General features: G+C 37.5%; 1 protein-coding gene across 14 annotated transcripts in view; it reads left to right on the top strand.

Annotated features, from left to right (window-relative positions):
* LOC136832100 (longitudinals lacking protein, isoforms H/M/V-like) overlaps positions 1-20,351 on the top strand; it is a 141,257-nt gene that overhangs the window by 81,448 nt on the left and 39,458 nt on the right. Inside the window, exon 5 of one of the 14 annotated variants that reach the window (XM_067092779.1) lies at positions 11,840-12,827. The exons of 10 other annotated variants lie outside the window; for them this stretch is intronic. In XM_067092779.1, coding sequence (XP_066948880.1) covers positions 11,840-12,127 — 288 coding nt within the window. In that variant the 3' untranslated portion in view covers positions 12,128-12,827. 3 more of the 14 variants (XM_067092756.1, XM_067092754.1, XM_067092758.1) reach the window with 3 other exon arrangements.

Here is a 20,351-nt window from a genome sequence, read left to right on the forward strand (position 1 = left end):
CTCCTCCTGGTCTCCTCCACAGAAAAGTGGTGACGGTGGTGGTTACGGCGGCTCTGGGGGGGCGCCGCCGCCCTTGGGCGTCGCTGGCTTTAGTAGGCACGGCCCCATGGCACTCCTGAACGCAGCCGACCTCCTTGAAGTATCAGAGATCCCCCCCTCGGCGGCGTCCGACGCCCCCGACGACAACAAACCATACAGTTGCCGGCTGTGCTCCCACCGCACGCGGAGGAAAGACTCCCTTGTCAGACACCTACGGATGCACACGGGCGAGAGGCCCTACCCCTGCCCCACCTGCCCTTACGCTGCCCTCCAAAAGAGTGACCTCGACAGGCACTTGAGGTCGAGGCATTTGCCTCCTCAGCAGCATCAACAACAACATTGGCATCAGTCGGGTCCTCCGCATCCTGTGATGTTTTCATCCCTTTCTCTTCCTTTTACGGCGGCGCCCTCGGTCTCCTCTCCTTCCCCTGCCACTCCTACAGCAGTGTCTAATGCCCTTTCGAGGTCCTACAACTCGAGATCCTCGCCTGCGTTGCCTCACCATCCCAAATTGTGAAAATTGTTGACGTGAGAAAGATTGTCCATTCGTCCCTTACTCCTTTTACGGCGGTGCCCTCTGTCTCTTCTTCTTCCTCTTCCTCTGCCACTTCTGCAGCAACAGCAGCAGTGTCTAATGCCATTTCGAGGTCCTGCAGCTCAGCTTCTCGTCCGTGTTGCCACCTTATCCCCAATTGTGAAAATTATTGGCTTGGGAATAAAGAATGTCCAAAATGGGGTTTCTTTTCTACGGCAGCGCCCTCAGCCTCCTCTCCTTCTTCTGCCACTCCTTTAGCAGTGTTTAATGCCCTTTCGAGGTCCTACAACTCGAGATCCTCGCCTGCATTGCCTCCACATCCCAAATTGTGAAAATTGTTGTCGTGGGGAAGAAAGATTGTCCAAAATAGGGTTCTTTGTTCATAATTTAACAAAAAATCAAGTCATGCAGTCGATAATGAGAACCGATTCGGCAATTCTTGTTGTCAGTCCAGTTGGAATCTGTCTCTTGTGTTATTGATGAGATAAAAAAAAAAAAAAAAAAAAAAAAAGCAAATTAGCGAGAACCGAGAAGCAATTTGTGCTGTCACTCAGTACCATTTGGAATCTGAATCTGGCTCACGCGTTGCTGATGTGATACCAAAGAAAATTTGTGGGGTCACAGGTAGAAAGGTCACTGACGCCTGAGATGACCTGTTAATATTAAGAAGTGCTCATGAACCGGAAACCTAAAAACTTCATCTACCTTCATTTGTTTATGTTTACTTTTATTTTTCCATCTTATATTTATTTTTCTTTTCCTTTTACTTTAGTTTTGCACCGAGTACTTGAAAAAAGCGACCCTGTGACACCATCTTTTGTTTTTTTTCCCTTCCAGCTGCACGACCTCGCCGAGAGTCGCTTGACGGGGGGCGGGGGCGGGGGCGGAACCACCACCACCACTACTACCTGTTCTCCTCCTCCTGTTCCTCCTGTTCCTGTTCCTGTTCCTGCTCCTGTTCCTCCTCAGCACGTGTGGCAGAACTTATTCCCTTCGGCGACGGACCCCGTCGTCAGCGTCCCAAGACCCAACCAAGGGCATCACCACCAATTATTCGTGTCCGCCGCCAGGTCCTCTTCCGCTTCCGAAGCTATCCTGCTGGCATCATCTTCCTCTTCTTCTGCGGCCTCTTCCTCCTCCTCCTCCTCCTCTGCTCAATCCCGAATCGTCGATTCGAATAACGCCCCCGTCGGCGTCGCCGTCAGTAGCGTCGGCGGCGGCGTCGCTACAGGCGCTTCCTCGTCTTCGTCGACGTCTTCGTCAGCGCCGTCGTCAGCGAGGCTCCATGGCTACATCACCCGCGGCCTGGAGATCGTGGAACACTTCAAGAGGCCCTTCCACTGCCCCTACTGCGAACAGAAGATGACCTCGAAGGGCAGCCTCGTCAGGCACATCCGGAGCCACACGGGCGAGCGCCCCTACAAGTGCGCCTACTGCTCCTACGCCGCCCTTCAGAAGTCCGATCTGGACCGCCACACCCGAAACAGGCACAAGGACCAGAGTGCGGAGAGGCGGTGGGATGTCTGAAGAAGAAGGGCAAGAGGAAGTCCTTGACCGCAGTCATTGCGACGCCAGATTGCGGTCTGTCGCCCGTCGAATGGGAAGGAAGTCCATGACCGCAATCAGTGCGACGTCAGATTGCGGCCATTCACCCGTCGAAGGGAATAGGAAGTCCTTGACCGTAGTCAGTGCGACGCCAGATTACGGTCATGCGCCCGTCGGAGGGAAAGATGAAGTCGATGATGACCGCAGTCAGTGCGACGCCAGATTGAGGTCCTTCGCCCTCCGGAGAGAAGAGGAAGTCGATGAAGACCACAGTTCCTGCGACGCCAGATTGCGGTGATGCGCCCGTCGAAGGGAAGAGGTGCTCTTCAGTGGAACATTCCTTCCTTCTTCGGGATCTCAGTCAGTGCCTTCCTGTATACCCTGGCACTCCCGACGAAGGCGGCGCCGTCTGGCACTGCCGGAAAAATTCCCCTTTCATCGTCAGAGTTTTTTTTCCCTCTCAGTTTAGGTCGGAGTTTCTTCCCCACATGTGTTTTATTCTTGTTTTGTGAAACTGTTTGGTGTGACAGAGTCGGTTTTGATGTCGTTGGTGGAGGTCTAATGCTCTATTATTTCAAAGTTATTTTGTGATTTTCAGTTAATGTTTTAAATTCGGGTATATCCTGCAGTAAAATTCATCTCTCCCTTTAGATCGCTTCTTTTATGCAAGCGTGAAGTAACTCTCTCTCTCTCTCTCTCTCTCTCTCTCTCTCTCTCTCTCTCTCTCTCTCTCTCTCTCTCTCGTCATTTCTTCTATTCAAGCATCTGATGACTCTCGCTCTCTCTAAGTCGTTTCTTTCATTCAGGCATCAGATTCTCTCTCTCTCTCTCTCTCTCTCTCTCTCTCTCTCTCTCTCTCTCTCTCTCTCTCTCTCATTTCTTCTATTCAAGCATCTGATGACTCTCTCTCTCTCTCTCAATCTGAGTTGCGCTTCTCATTCAGGCATCAGATTTCTCTCTCTCTCTCTCTCTCTCAAGACACTACAGGATCATCTCTTAAAATTCATGCAGAGAAACTAGTATTCTCCTCTCTCTCTCTCTCTCTCTCTCTCTCTCTCTCTCTCTCTCTCTCTCTCTCTCTCTCTCTCTCTCTCTCTCTCTCAACTACAAGATTTTTCTCATTATCTCTGTTTAGTTGTGAAAATGATAGAACACATTGCAAACCAAAATTTGGTTTGAATTTGAATGATTTTGACTCGCAAGTTTTGAAAAGTGATAAGTGATTTGCGTTCAGAAACTGGAATGAGAGTTATGATGACTTATTTCTGACCCCAGATTTTCTTGATATTTTGTTTTCAGAAGCAGAAAAATTAATTATTTTAGTTTCAGTTACACACACGCAAACATATATATATATATATATATATATATATATATATATATATATATATATATATATATATATATATATATATATATATATATAAAAGTAATATATATTTTTCTTTAAAATCGAAGCTAGTGTGTCCTCTTCAAAAATAGTTATGAATAAAGAAAAATTATTTATTTTCCCCGAGAAATGTCAAAGTTTTCTTATAAAGAAAAGGAAAACAGTGTCATGTTATACTTTGTTACTGAAAACATCAGTAAGTCAAAGAGAAATCAAAACCACTTTGTTTTGATTTAAAGACAAAAGGAATGATTTTTCAACTGTGTTGATTTTCAGCTTTTAACGATTGACGAGAAACCACATATGGGAAATGAGTGATCCTAATGCTTGCTTTTATCTATATTTATAAATCTTCTTTATCTCGAATTTTGCCTAGCTCCCTCCCCCTCCCCCTTTTCCAAGCTTCCTCCGGCCTTTAAAAAGAATATAGCCCAGAAAATGTCTTCTTTTTTCACAAAACGTGAAATACGTTTTGTCTCCAAACCCCCAAATTACTGTTAGAATTTGCGTGTTTTATCCAGAGTATATAATTTAGATATTTAAAACATGGAAACACAAAGAATTTAAATTGGCTTATATTTATAAACGGAGGTCACAATTATGTAATGGATATACGGTTTATTATCATGATATATTTTTTTTTAAAACTCACCCAGATTGGGAAGAGTATAGGCAAGTTTTCGTTCCTACAATTTCCTCTTGAAACCGATACATATATTAATGTACATTTTTGTTATGGACAGAGTTTTTTTTTTATGAATGTACACTTTCGTCAATAGTTTTTTTTATATATGTACACTTTCGTCAATAGATTTTTTATATATATACACCTTCGTCAATAGTTTTTTTCTATAAATGTACACTTTCGTCAATAGTTTTTTTTTTCTATGAATGTACGCTTTCGTCAATAGTTTTTTTTTTTTCTATGAATGTACACTTTCGTCAATAGTTTTTTTCTTTAAATGTACACTTTCGTCAATAGTTTTTTTTCTATGAATGTACACTTTGGTCATAGACCTTTCCTCTGAAAATGTTACATATTATGAATATACACTTTTTTCACAGACTGACAATTTTTTTTAAACCACATCCAAAATGTGGAAAACAGCTTTTTTTTAATATAACACCTAGAAGTGTGTGGCTTTTTTGCCACTTTCGTTATCACATCCAGAATGTTGAAAAACCAGGCTCTTTTTCAAATGTAAGACTTAGAAGTGTGTGTGTGTGTGTTTTTTTTTATGTCACTTTCGTCATAGACTTTCCTCTACATAGACTTTCCTCTGAAACTTGATATGTTTTAGGATTGTACGCTTTTGTCAAAGACTGGTAATTTTTTTAAAATCATATCCAGAAGGGGGGGCGGGGAAACAAGTTTTGTTTTTTATTATTTTGACACTTGAATGTTTTTTTTTTTTTTGCCATCAGTATACACTTTTTTCATAGATCTTCCTCTAAAACTTACAATTTTTTTTCAAAACCCAAAAACATGGTCATGGTATTGGCTTGGTTGGTAATGTTCACAAATTGAAAATGATATTTTAAAGAGAGAGAGAATTATAAATATTATACCTATATATACACATACATACATATATATATATATATATATATATATATATATATATATATATATATATATATATATAGATTAATTGAATATGCAGAGTAGTTACAAGTTGACATAGAGATTTGATCGCCGTCTTCCATCCAGTGGATGGAATTGTTGGTAATTGAGAGGAAAAAGGGGCGTGTCATCATGTTATTTATGTACAATAGATTGTAATTTTTTGCAAGTGTAAATAAAGAGGTTTTTTCTTTTTCTAAAACTGGTGTTTTTGTATCATCATCAGAAACAGTCTTATTATTATTATTATTATTATTATTATTATTATTATTATTATTATTGTTATAATTATTATGATGATTGGTTTGGAGTGAGTTTGTGCTTTCTCTCTCTCTCTCTCTCTCTCTCTCTCTCTCTCTCTCTCTCTCTCTCTCTCTCTCTTCTCTCTCTCTCTCTCTCTCTCTCTCTGTCTATATATATAATAATACACACTTGTAAATATATATATATATATATGTATGTATATATATATTTACATATATAAATATATATATATATATATTTATATATATGTATGTATGTAATTGTAGTAGCCACAATGCCCTCTTAAGTTCTCGAATTCTTCGCGCTTTTTTAGATACACTTGTCGCTACGAAGCCTTAAGATCCAAGTGCAAGAAACTGAAGTGTTATCGTGGTCAGGTCGGCAACATGACCTCCTTGTGATTATGGTTATTCTCCTTGTGATTATGGTTACACGGGTTCGCTTCCCGCTACCGGACGTCACAACCACTTCAATTTCTTGCACTTGATCTTAAGGCTTTGTAGTGACAAGCGTATCCAAAAAAGCAAGAAGAAATCGAGAAGTTAAGAGGCCATTGTGGCTGTTACAATTACATATGTATCTGGTAAAAAGTGACCAGTAGATTCTACATTATATATATATATATATATATATATATATATATATATATATATATATATATATATATATATATATATATATATATATATAAAACTGTATTCCCAGTCACTACAACAAAGTATAACGATGTACTCCAAAAAAAAACGATTACTTAATAAAAAAAGCTAAATCAAATTATCAGAAAGAACCGTATATAATAATTAACCATATATAATACTTAGAAAGCAACTTTAACGTATAGGTCCTCAAATAAAAATACAAAAAGCACATAGTTTACACGAAAATGGAATGTTATTCAGCAGTTGAATACTGAACATATACAGTACTTAGTTGCTCTACAGGAATAGAACTTTATCACAATCGAGATATGTAGGCTATCTAATGCTTGCTTTTCACACTTATTTAAGTGAGGTAATAACTGTCTAGATTTGGAGGTAATCTAATAATTACCTTTCACGCTTAAAATGTTTAGGTGAGATACTGAGGAGAATCTAGTGTGAAAAATGAACTTATTAAATGTATAATTGTCACATTGAAATTTTAGAACTTTATCAAGAGGGGAAAGTGGTTTATATATTGGTAATTAAATGCACTCGTAATTAACAGAATACTGAAGATGATAATTAAGAAAATGACACGTAGAATTACTGGTCTTTGCAGTACGGGAAAGTAAAAATTCTGTACTAGGAAAGAAATGGCCTTTAGAGGACATTTTAAGTATTTTCCCTTCGGGAAGTTTTTAGAAGGCATTTGAAATATTTCCGGGGAGGGGGGGGGGGTTAAAGAAAGGGGGTCTCTAGAGGATGATTCTAGATATTTTCCTTGGGTGGAAGGTTGGGGGTAGTTGAAAAAAGGCCTGTAGAGGACATGTCAAATATTTTCCTGTTGGTGGGAGCTTAAAAAAAAAAACCCTTTAGAGAACATTTTTAATATTTTCTCCATGGGGGAAGCCTTGAAAAAAAAAAGGCCCTTAAGAAGTGATTTTAAATATTTTGAAAAAAAGGCTTTAAGAGGAGTTGTTTAAAAAAGTTTTTTAGAGGAAATTTTAAATAAAAACTAGAGGACATTTTTAAATATTCCCCGGGGGAAGAAGTTTTGAAATAAAAAAGCTTTTAGAGGACATTTTAAATAATAAAAAAAAAAACATTTACAAGACATTTCAAATATTTTCCCTGGGTTGTGGGAGCCTTGGAAAAAAAGGCCTTTAGAGGACATTTTAAATATTTACCCGTGGGAGGGGAAGCTTTGAAATTTATAAAAAAAATGCTTTTAGAGAACATTTTAAGTATTTTCCCCATGGGGATGCTTTAAAAAAACAAAGGCCTGTAGAGGACACGTTAAACATTTTCCCTTGGGGGCGAAGCTATAAAAAAAAAGGCCGGTAGAGGACATTTTAAATATTTTCCCCCAGAGGGAAGCCTTAAAAAAAGGGGGCTTTTAGAGGAGATTTTAAATATTTTCCCCGTGGGGGATGCTTTGAAAAAATGCCTTTAGAGGACATTTAAAATATTTTTCTGTGGGGGGGAAGCTTTGAAAAAACATGGCCTTTGGCCACTCTCTCTCCCCCACCCCCCTAACGTATAGCAGCTGTGCTATGCCGGTAATTCAGTTCATCAGAGTAATTAAATATCAGGAAGGCGGACTAAAATAAGATATTTAAAACAGGAACCGCCTTAGGTAATAATTGATAATATCATTTCGAAGATTGACGACTCTGTGGCAGTCAAAATACAAAAAATATTCATGATTGAAATTCGTAAATAGTAGTCCCAAAATATATATAAATTAAATAAAATTATAAATATATAAATATGTTAGTTAAAAACCGTCCCAAAATATGTAAATGATATGAAATATATGATTATTTATAAATTAGTGCAAAGCCTTCCCAAAATATGCTAATTAACAAAATATATAAATATATAAATTGGTAACAAGCCTTCCCAAAGTATATAGATTAAATAAAATTAGATATGTAAATATATATGAATTGAAAATTCGTCCCACAATATATAACTAAAATAAAATATATGAATGTATAAATATATAAATTTGTAAAAATTCGTCCCACATTATATATACAAAATATTGACAAAAAAAAAAAAAAAAAAAAAATATATATATATATATATATATATATATATATATATATATATATATATATATATATATATATATATATATATATCTCATTTTTTCCTTGATTTAGTTAAGAAAACCAATTTATTTATCTCCCTTTCCTTGTGTGTCCAGGGCTTACCTTTCGTCTTTCCTAGGGCAAAAGTAGCTTGTAGAATTGAGAACTAAAAAAAAAAAGTAGTTTCGATGTAGTTGTGTAATGGGTATCTCGCTGTGTGCAACATTCTTCCTCTTAGATGACTTACGGGTAGCGTAGACTATACTTTTCCTTTTTTCTCGTATTTTGTGCCTCTGTAAGTTGTCAGAAGGTAGTATAGTCTTTTGTGATGTATTATTATTATTATTATTATTATTATTATTATTATTATTATTATTATTATTATTATTATTATTATTATTATTATTATTATTATTATTATTATTATTATTATTATTATTCAAAAGATGAACCTTATTCGTATGGAACAAGCCCACCACAGGGTCCCCTAACTTGAAATTCAAGCTTCCAATGAATATTATTATTATTATTATTATTATTATTATTATTATTATTATTATTATTATTCAAAAGATGAACCTTATTCGTATGGAACAAGCCCACCACAGGGGCACCTAACTTAAAATTCAAGCTTCCAAGGATTATTATTATTATTATTATTATTATTATTATTATTATTATTATTATTATTATTATTATTATTATTATTATTATTATTCAGAAGATGAACCTTATTCGTATGGAACCAGCCCACCACAGGGTCCCCTAACTTGAAATTCAAGCTTCCAAAAAATATTATTATTATTATTATTATTATTATTATTATTATTATTATTATTATTATTATTATTATTATTATTCAGAAGTGAACCTTATTCTTATGGAACAAGGCCACCACAGGGACCCCTAACTTGAAATTCAAGCTTCCAAGGAAAATTATTATTATTATTATTATTATTATTATTATTATTATTATTATTATTATTATTATTATTATTATTATTCAGAAGATGAACCTTATTCGTATGGAACCAGCCCACCACAGGGGCCACTAACTTGAAATTCAAGCTTCCAAGGAATATTATTATTATTATTATTATTATTATTATTATTATTATTATTATTATTATTATTATTATTATTATTATTATTATTATTATTATTATTATTATTATTATTATTATTCAGAAGATATACCCATATTCATATGGAACAAGCCCACCACAGGGGCCACTGACTTGAAAATTTCCAGCCTCCAAAGAGAGTATTACAGTGTTCATTAGAAAGAAGTAACAGAAGGTAATCGGAAATACAGAAATATGAGAGATCAATTATCAGAAAATTAAGTATGAATTAACAAATTAGTAAATAAATAGATAAAAATGAAAGCTAAAATGATTGGCATGGAAAGAGAATTGTTTTGAAGGTAGTAATTCATTGTATATCCGCTTGAACTATTGGGAAAATTTTCCGTAATAGGTTGAAGTATCTGGGAAAATGTTATACATTTTGCATTGGGCCGTTAATGACGTATGTGCCTATCAGCGTAAATCCCTGTTCCTCTCTGTTTCTAACTTGTGTTGTAGATATCTTGTAGACAGGATCTTCATTGTATTCTTGATATAGGAAATTCGTCTACTCCGTGGGTACAGTCAGAGGTAGAGTTTGATGTAGATAGTAGGGAATGAATATTTCTCCGTGTATTGTGCTGTTTTTCTGGGAAACGATATGGTCTCTTGCAGAGGGCTTGTTGCATATTTCTCTCTCTCTCTCTCTCTCTCTCTCTCTCTCTCTCTCTCTCTCTCTCTCTCTCTCTCTCAGGAAGCTACGAAGTTATTTATCACTTAATGTTTCTCTAAAGAAACCACCGTCTCTCTCTCTCTCTCTCTCTCTCTCTCTCTCTCTCTCTCTCTCTCTCTCTCTCTCTCTCTCCAAAGAAACTACGAGATTATTTTTCTCTAAATATTTCTGTAAAGAAACTACCATCTATCTCTATCCCTCTCTCGCAAGAAACTAAAATATTGTCTTAATGTTTCTGTAGAGAGACTACCGTTTCTCTCTCTCTCTCTCTCTCTCTCTCTCTCTCTCTCTCTCTCTCTCTCTCTGTGTGTGGGGTCGTAGTAGTAGTAGTAGCAGTAGTAATAGTAATAGTAGCAGCAGTAGCAGTTGACAAGGTACCTTAAAGATTAGAGAAAGCATGACGGGTACAAAAAACGAATCATGTCCATTGAAATCCTCTTCTTCAACTGCTGCAACATGCAACACGCCTCCTCTCCTTCTGAAGCCGATGTTCTCTGTTGCAGCGATCTGCTCTGGCTGGCATCGTCTGCGGTGGCGCCGGCGGGAACTCCACCTCCTCCTGTAGTAGCATCAATGTCTCTGGGGCGCCGGCTGTGGGTGGAGGAGGAGGAGGAGGAGGAGGAGGGGGAGGGGGAGGGACCATCCCAAACCATCCCTTGGGCTTGTCCATTGGAGGAGGCGCCCTTCCCCTTCAGGACCAACAGCAGCAGCATCTGTCACAGCAGGACGACGTCATGATGCCCTACCTGTGCCCCTTCTGCTGCAGGAGGTTCCGACGGAGGGACGGCCTGGTTCTCCACGTCAGGACGCACACTGGGGAGAGGCCCTACTCCTGTCATCACTGCCCCGTCGCCTTCTCCCAGAAGTCCCACTTGAACAGACATATCCGTACAGTCCACAAGGTGGAGCCTACGACGTCCCACGGCCTCTCCAACAGGGACAATGGCTCCGCCCTGTCGCAGAACAACGAAGGGGTCCCCCCCGCCGTCGTGATGGAAGGGCGTGAAGGCGGGCCGAGTAGTGCCTTAGAGGGTGGGAAGTTGTGTCTGAGTGCCAAGAGGAATGCCCTTCCTCCCCCTAGCGACGCGAGCGATAACTCAGACTTGTGTATCCCAAGCCCGCTGTTCCCTCACGTGCAGTTGTCGAGTGAGAGCGGGGGCGCTCTGTAGTAGGTAGTTAGTTCATAGTTGTTTGGGATCTCTCGTGTTTTTTTGAGCAGCCGTTTTGTCGTCGATGTCGAGTTGTCCTGGTAAGGTGTTTCTGCTGTAGATAAGTGGGTCGTCAGTTGTAGTCAGTTCCTTCTGTGTGTGGGTTTGTTCCTCCCCATGAGTGTTTCAAGAGGCTCCTGTTCTAAAAGTCCCTTCTGTGTTTGTATGTTCCTCTCTCTTTCTCCCTCAAGAGTGATTCAAGAGGTCCCTGGTCTAACTCCTCCTTTTGATAGTGGTGAAAGTTAAGAAGGAAAAGTCACCTTTCCTGTAGTGTCAGTTTTCTCTAAAATCCCGAAACCTGGTTTTGGTTTGTGACTCAAAAAGGTGCGACAGGAAGCCCTGAAGTTTAGGAGAGAGAGAGAGAGAGAGAGAGACCCTGGAATTTAGTTCGTGACTCAAAAAAGTACGAAACAGGAAACCTTGAAGCTTAGGAAAGAGATAAGAAAAGACAGACCCTGGAATTTTGTTTGCGACCCAAAAAAAGTTACGAAACAATGAAGCCCCGAAGTTTAGGAAAGAGAGAGATAAATAGTTCGTAACAATACCAAAAAAGTAATTCCCAGATGACGCCTCTGTAAGATGATGCTGACTGATGCTGTTTTTTGTTGTTGTTGTGGGTTTTGTGCCAAAACTGAACCTTAAACCTTGATTGTGTCCTGGTAGTAAAGCCGCTCTCCCTTTTCTTCTTCCTTTGCAGTACCTAGCGCATCTGCTGCCCGTAGCGGCGGCTGAGGAGGGCCCGTCTGAACCGCCTCTCTTTCCTCCTCAACCTCGCTTCCACCGACCCTATTCCTGCCAGAGGTGCCCCTACAGAGCCAATCAAAAGTCCGATCTCAAGAGGCACTTGCTCGTGCACACGGGGGAGCGGCCTTACGGCTGTCCGTATTGTCCGTACCGTGTAAATTATCGCTATGACTTGGCCAAACACATCAGGCGTAGGCACTCGGCTCATTACAGCTTGTACTCGGGGACTGCCCAATTTTAGGAAATGATCTCTCTCTCTCTCTCTCTCTCTCTCTCTCTCTCTCTCTCTCTCTCTCTCTCTCTCTCTCTCTCCCCACTTTGGAATGTATTTTATTTATCTCTGATTTTACTTATTTTATAACTTGTTCCTCATGCAAATTTCAATGTAGACTTCACGAAGGGAAAAATTAAGTGCATTGAAAACGCATTTCCTTATATGCACAAGGTAACCTATGCATAAGGGCCCATGAAATCATTTTCATCAGTGAAAAATGTTTCTTAAAAATGTTTCTTAAATACAGTAGGTAACCTAGAATAAGAATTATGAAATTAATTGCAACAGTGAGAAATTTTTCTTACATACACTAGGTAACCTATTAAAAAGGAACTGTGGATTGATTCCCAATAAAGAAAATTTTTTTTAGCAGTCACTTAAAATTGTTTTAAAGTCTTAGAGAAACTTCATTGTAAAGTAAAGACCACTTTTTTCAGATTTTCCTATTGTTGAAAAAAATGTGATATTAGTAAGGTAATGTTTGGAGTGCCCTGACCCGTTGACTACGTCATTTTAGCGAAATACCCACTCTCGTGTTACAGGCCTAGAATTAATGTCAGACTGACCCGTGGAATAGGTCATTTTAGTTATACCCCACTCAAGGATTGATGTCAGAAAAACTGAATTTTTGAATGGTATTGCGAACAGGATTTATATATATATATATATATATATATATATATATATATATATATATATATATATATATATATATATATATATATATATATATACGTCCTCCACCCCCTTCTTGGTGTTTGTGTGAGTTTTAGTTCCCAAATAGATCCCGAGGATATCTTTAGCTCCTTAAATTGGAGCTAATACATTACAAGTGTGTCTTAGTTTTGTAAAACGATTTGGAAACGACATTTGTTCCCTACGGGGATACAACCCTCCACCTTTCATATTTGGAGTCTTCCTACTGCGCATGCGGACTCTATACACGAATGGGAGACTTCCTACGACTGCGCATACAGACTCCATACATGAAAGGGGAGTCTTCCTACTACGCATGCGGACTCTATACACGAATGGGAGACTTCCTACGACTGCGCATACAGACGTCATACATGAAGGGAAGTCTTCCTACTACGCATGCGGACTCTATACACGAATGAGAGACTTCCTACGACTGCGCTTGCAGACTCCATACACGATAGGGAGTCTTCCAACTGTGCATGCAGACTCCATACTAGAAAGGGAGTCTTCCTACTGCGCATGCGGACTCCATACGTGAAAGGGAGTCTTCCTACGACCTCGCATGTGGACTTCATACACGAAAGTAAGGCCTCCAACTTCGCATGCGGACTCCATACTCGAAAGTGAGTCTTCCTACTGCGCATGCAGACTCCATACACGATAGGGAGTCTTCCTAATGCGCATACGGACTCCATACACGATAGGGAGTCCTCCCACTGCGCATGCAGACTCCATACATGAATGGGAATCTTCCTATTGCGCATGCGGTCTCATTACATAAAGGGAAGTCATCTACTGCGCATGAAGACTCCATAAATGAAAGGAAGTCTTCCTAATGCACATGCGGACTCCTTACACGATAGGGAGTTCTCCCACTGCGCATGCAGACTCCGTACATGAAAGGGAATCTTCCTACTGCGCATGCCGACTCAATACATAAAGGGAGTCTTCCTACTGCGCATGCGGACTCCATACATGAAAGGCCACGATTTGTAAACCTCGGAAAAATTGCAAATTACTTAGGAAATTTGTCATTTTTTGTCTAGTGGTGAAAACTGCTTAGGACCTATGCACTATGGATCTGATTGATGAGGTGTGATATCAAAACCTGATTTGTGTTTGTAATTCATTCATGATTTTTTTTATTATTAATGAAATTTTTTATTGCTTTACTTAAGAGGCCAGTCGGTCACTTTGCTAACCCCACAAAAATATTATAGATAAATGTCTTGTCTTGATACAAAGGTGATATTGTAGAATCTCGAGAAATGAGTTTTTGTGTTTTTATTAAAAGGCTGTGATAATTAAAAAAAATGGATTTGAACCCTTAGGTCAAATAATACTTTAGCCTTTGTTATTAATTATTTTTATTTTGGTTTTGTAATTTTTTCAGCTTCAAAAGACATGAGTAAGGCGTAATCTGTAGTTATGTGCTTGTGATATTAAAAGAATTTTTTTACAATTTTCTAATGAATATAATTTGTAATAATTTATCAATATAATTTTATTTTATATAGAAGGACATTCCTGTGAATTATGTGCTTGTGGTTGTAATGTACAATTTTTGTCTATTTGTGTCCTTTTGTCAATTTTTTTATGTGGTGTTTTTAACGAATCCTCTCTCAAGTTCCTTGTCTTAAGCATTTGTGTGAAGAAGTAAATGGTATCTCTCTCTCTCTCTCTCTCTCTCTCTCTCTCTCTCTCTCTCTCTCTCTCTCTCTCTCTCTCTCTCTCTCTCTCTCTCTCTCTCTCTAAGAAGAAAAGGTCATTTATCTCATGCTTTCTGTAAAGAAAGTTGTAGGAAATGATAGCTCTCTCTCTCTCTCTCTCTCTCTCTCTCTCTCTCTCTCTCTCTCTCTCTCTCTCTCTCTCTCTCTTAAGAAGAAGCCACGAGGTCATTTATCTCATAAGATTTCTGTAAAGAAAGTTGTAGGAAATGATAGCTCTCTCTCTCTCTCTCTCTCTCTCTCTCTCTCTCTCTCTCTCTCTCTCTCTCTCTCTCTCTCTCTCTCTCTCTCCATTATTTAATTAGTTGTTTTTCTCATGGATTTTTATTCTCTTTGAATATAAAAGTTGGTAGATAGAATGAACATGAACAGCACTTATCAGGTCATATGAGAATTTTGTGTGAAGGAAGTCTGGAGAGAGAGAGAGAGAGAGAGAGAGAGAGAGAGAGAGAGAGAGAGAGAGAGAGAGAGAGAGAGAGAGAGAGAAGGAAGGGCATTTCTCAATAAACGAAAAATAATCCTTGACAACGATTTGTCATCGAGAATGAGAAACATTGTTGCTCGAAAACTTCAAGAAATGACATTTATATTTGAGATAGGTTATAGGAAAAAGTAAAGAAGAATTATGTGGAAAAATAATTTCTTTAATTTAAGTTTTTTAACAGTTCGCTGTTAAAACTTGTAGGTATTTAAGGTACAGTGATTTCAGTTTATTTAACATTGCCCATTTGAAAACTTTTATTAAAGTACAGTAATTTGGCCATTTGAAAACTTTTATTTATTTAAAGTACAGTAATTTCAATTTATTTAACATTGCCCATTTGAAAGCTTTTAGATATTTAAAGTATAATGATTTCAGTTTATTTACATTGCCTATTTGAAAACTTTCAAGTATTTAAAGTACAGTGAATTCAGTTTATTGACATTGCCCATTTGAAAACTTTTAAGGTATTTTAAGTACAGTTATTTAAAGTTATTTTCCATTTCCATTTTTGAAAACATGTAGGTGTTAAAAGTACAATGCCCATTTGAAATCTTATTTATTTAAAATACAGTGATTTCAGTTTATTTAACATTGCCCATTTGAAAACTTTTAAGGTATTTTAAGTATAGTTATTTTAGTTATTTGCCACTGTCGTTTGGAAACTTTGAGGTATTTAAAGTAGAGTGATTTTAAGTTATTTTCCATTCCCATTTTGAAAACTTTCAGGTGTTTAAAGTACGGTGATTTAAATAGATTTAAGTTTATTTGCCATTGTCTTTGGAAAACTTATGAGCATTTGAAGTAGAGTGATCTCAATTTATTTGCCATTGTCTTTTGAAAACTTCTAGGCACTGAGAGTAGTACAATGGTTACGAGCAATACCTGTAGAAGCTGTGGGGGTTATACTTGACGTTAGCTAAGGATAAACCATGTTAGTTAAGGTTTCCTTATTTATTCATAATTTATACTTCTGAGAAAGTGAATTATGGTCTCAATTCCTGTACTGTATCAGTAATATATTTCGAAGAAAAGGAAAAGAAAATTTTTGGTGTTTTTGTATCCTTTTTGTAGTTTATGTGATTACGTGTAGTTCGTTCCCTCACGTCTGCTGTTGAATCCATTGGCTGTGGCTCGAGTGACTCTGCACTTTCGTAGCTAATGTCAAGTCAGTTTTCTGATACGAGATTTGTCCTTTGATAGCTGGTCAATAAATGGTGCACGTCTCTTACTGAAAACTCCCCAAGTAATAGCCACAGCTTATAAAGAATGATCATCAACAGGTGTCAGTCACATCCCATACACTGAGCCACCCACCTTTCAAGTTGCATGCGCACCAGCAAGTGTCGACAGCAGTACATACACTGGGCAACTCACCTTGTTGACCACACTACATACACTGTGCCACTTGCCTTTCAAGTTGTATGAACATGAGCAAGTTTCTATCACACTGTACACTGGGCCACTCACTTTCAAGTTGCATACACTCCAGCAAGTGTTGATCACACCCCATACTGGTCCACTCACCTTTCAAGTTGCAAAGACACCAGCAAGTGTCAACCACACTATTTACAACGGGCCACACACCTTCTAAGTTGCAGATACACCAGCAAGTGTTATGTACACTGGGTCACTCACCTTTCTAGTTAACATAAACACAAGCAAGCGTCGACCACACTACAAACACATTGGACCACTCATCTTTCAAGTTGCATACACTCTGGCAAGTGTCACCCTACCTTTCCAGCTGCATACACTCCAGCAAGTGTCGACCACATTACATACACTGGGCCACTCACCTTACAAGTTGAATACTCTCCAGAGCTTCGTGTAGTCTACTCTGAATCAATTCCTCTCCAAAGTCTGTCATGTGTGTTTATGTTTTCATCAAATTCTGCTAAAACTTTCAGTATTAATCTCAACTCATTATTATTATTATTATTATTATTAGATTATTATTATTATTATATTATTATTATTATATTCAAAGATGAACCCTATTTATATGGAACAAGCCCACTGACTTGAAACCCAAGCTTCCAAAGAATATGGCATTCATTAGAAAAAGATCACGGAAGATAATATGAAAAACAGAAAGAGATCCGTTATTAGGAAAAGGCAAAACAAACTAACAAATTAATAAATTAGATAAAAAATTAAGTAAATTATAAAAAGCAAGGAGACTTGTTTTAAGGCAGTGTTGTGTTGAAGTTCCAGTTGCACAACATCCTCAGGGAAAGTGTTCCACAGTCAAACGGTGTGAGGAATAAAGGACCGCTGGAACTTTTTGTAGATAGCTGAGCAAAGGTATTGTTGGCAAGAATAAGCTTCGATTTTATGGAGAGATTCTTTAACTGAGTGGTCAAGTCCCAGATGTACTGAGAGAACCCTCTGATATTAAGAAGCAAGACAGTCTCAGTCAGTTAATCCAGTGTTTGAAGGAACCTATCCCAAAGGGGGTGGTCCCATCACTGCACCTCATGTGGTGTACTTTAGGCATTACTTAGGGATCTTTGCAGCGTCCCTTCGGCCCCTAGCTGCAACTTCTTTCGTTCCTTTTGTTGTCCCTCCGTTCTTACTTTCGTCCTTCAATCTGACTTTCCATCCTCTTTAACAAATGTTTCATAGTGCAACTGTATGTAAGGTTTTCCTGCTGTTAAAACTTTCAAACCTTACTGTCAATTTCCCTTTCAGCGCTGAATGACCTCATAGGTCCCAAATTCTATATTCTATTCTTCTCTTTGAACGAACTTACTGCGCTACACTTTTCCGTTTAATTCAGGAATAATCACATACTGGTTCCCTATTTGTTGTAGGAAGATCGATTTGCTACAAAAGACTGGAGATCTGTATCGGCATGTATGCGATGCATTACTACCCTAAAACAATTCCCCTTGTATTTTAATTATTTACCTACATTTTTGTAGTTACTGGAAAAGAAAAAAATTAATAAATAAATAAATTATTAATTTATCTTTTTTTTCCAGTAACTGGTCTCTTCTTTCTGTATTTCATATTATCTTCTGTTACTTCTTTCAAATGAACACCATAATATTCTTTGGAAGCTTGAATTTCAAGCCAGTGGCTCCTTTTGTGGGCTTGTTCAACATGAATAGGGTTCATCTTCTGAATAATAATAATAATAATAATAATAATAATAATAATAATAATAATAATAATAATAATAATAATAATAATAATGCTGTTTCCACGGCATTCAATTTATTCAGTCTTCTCTATTCTTATTATTTTTTTTTTCCTCACCCTGTAGCTGGTATATTAGGAACACCCAAAACACTGCCGAATAACCGACTTGACAACTGTATACCCCTGCTTGCTATATATACCCTTGTAACCTGCATGCCATTCATTCACTCTCAGAAGATAAACGCCAGAGAGCGTTTGAAACGTCAGAGAAAATAAACCTAAGAAAACAGAAATCTTTGTCTGTCCCTGGGAAACCTCATATACCAGCTACAGGCTAAGGAAAAAAAAATCATAAGAAGAATAGAGAAGACTGTATAAATTGAATGCCGTGGAAACAGCAATAATTTTTAATGCAACAGCCCTCACAGAAGGTCTCCTCCCGGATAATAATAATAATAATAATAATAATAATAATAATAATAATAATAATAATAACAACAGTAATAATAATAATAATAATAATAATAATAATAATAATAATTGTGGGAGAAATTGACCTTTAGCGATCAAATCTTATTATTTGGTCAAAATTAGCATCTTTCTCTCCCTGCAAGGTAATGCTATTGATTTAGATATGATAGGACTTTTTAAGGATTTTTTAAAGCCTTTTTTTATATGAAGTATAAATAGGTTTTATTTGAGACTTTAACATTTTTTTTTCTTTCTATTCTTCATTGAGAAATATGAACCAGTCTGTTTGTGAGTTGTGCTGATAAATTCACTTTTCCTGTGATACTTAAGAACAAAACAGAGTAATTCCTCAGGCCTTTGCTTTTCTTTTATTTTTTCCATGACGAGCTGGCTCGATAAGGACATCGACTTGCCATGCCGTCGGCCTTCTCATTAACAAAAATATATGTTTAGAGAGCAAGTGGCCAAGGTTTTAAGGTAAATGCACGTTCCTCTCTACAGGCTTTGAAATTGAACCTCTGTCCAAAATTCTACTCTCTCTCTCTCTCTCTCTCTCTCTCTCTCTCTCTCTCTCTCTCTCTCTCTCTCTCTCTCTCTCTCTCTCTGATACGCCTTTAAACAAATATTGGAGCGCTTGTGGATTTTTCCAGTTAAACTTTCAATATATTATTTAATCACCACCGTTTTTAGTTGTTATTGAAATTTTTCTCAGAATTAATGTCCACTTAACTCCTTCAGAAATTTGATTTACCTTAGCTATTCAGTTTACAGTTGTTGTTTTTGTTGTTGTTATTATTATTATTATTATTATTTATTTAGTAGTTTCATCACTTATATTCATCATCAGAATTTTAATGATATGAACTTCCTTTTTATCTGTCGGCATTCCAATTCGTAGTAATTATTTTTTTTTTTTCAATTTAATTTTTGTACGTCGTGTGGGGCGATGTTTGAACATACAGTGGATAGTAAACAGTAAACGATTTGACTCCAGGTAAACATCTGTGCATCTTGCATCGTAAAGGCATCTAGAAAAGTTTGACATTAAGAAATGAAGGTGATTGGTATCTTTGCCGCGTCTGTGGGAGTCACATAAAGACCACAAGGAGACAATTTCCACTTCTGCGCGGGTTGTGAGACTTGAAAACACTGAATAATAATGAGACATTAAAGAGAAGGATATATAAGAAATAAAATTAGAAGCAACAGTAGACCAGAGACTGTAGCTGCAGTTTCCCAAGATGCCCTCTTCCACTGAAACTTGGTGCCTGTACAGTAGGTGGGTGCGGTCACACTTGAGCACAGCTTGTCATAAACACGTGTTGGCAACTTACTGCAAAGCACAAACATGTTGAAAACAAGCCAGTAACTTATTGCATACATATTACAAACACACTGGAAACAAGTTAGTGACACTGCATACATATCAAGAACACGTTGAAAACAAGTCGGTAACTAATTGCATACTTATCATAAGTTGAAAACAAGTCAGTGACTTATTGCAAACATAAAAAACACAATGAAAACAAGTCAGTGACATATTGCATGCTTTTCACTAACAGGTTGAAAACAATGCAATAAGTGTAAATGGAGAAAGAATCTCCGGCAATTGCTGGATAATTGTATGAAGCACTGGTTAAGGACTACCAATATGTCATTGACCTTT

The sequence above is a fragment of the Macrobrachium rosenbergii genome, chromosome 49, assembly GCF_040412425.1.
Source record: "Macrobrachium rosenbergii isolate ZJJX-2024 chromosome 49, ASM4041242v1, whole genome shotgun sequence".
Classification (NCBI taxonomy): Eukaryota; Metazoa; Arthropoda; class Malacostraca; order Decapoda; family Palaemonidae; genus Macrobrachium; species Macrobrachium rosenbergii.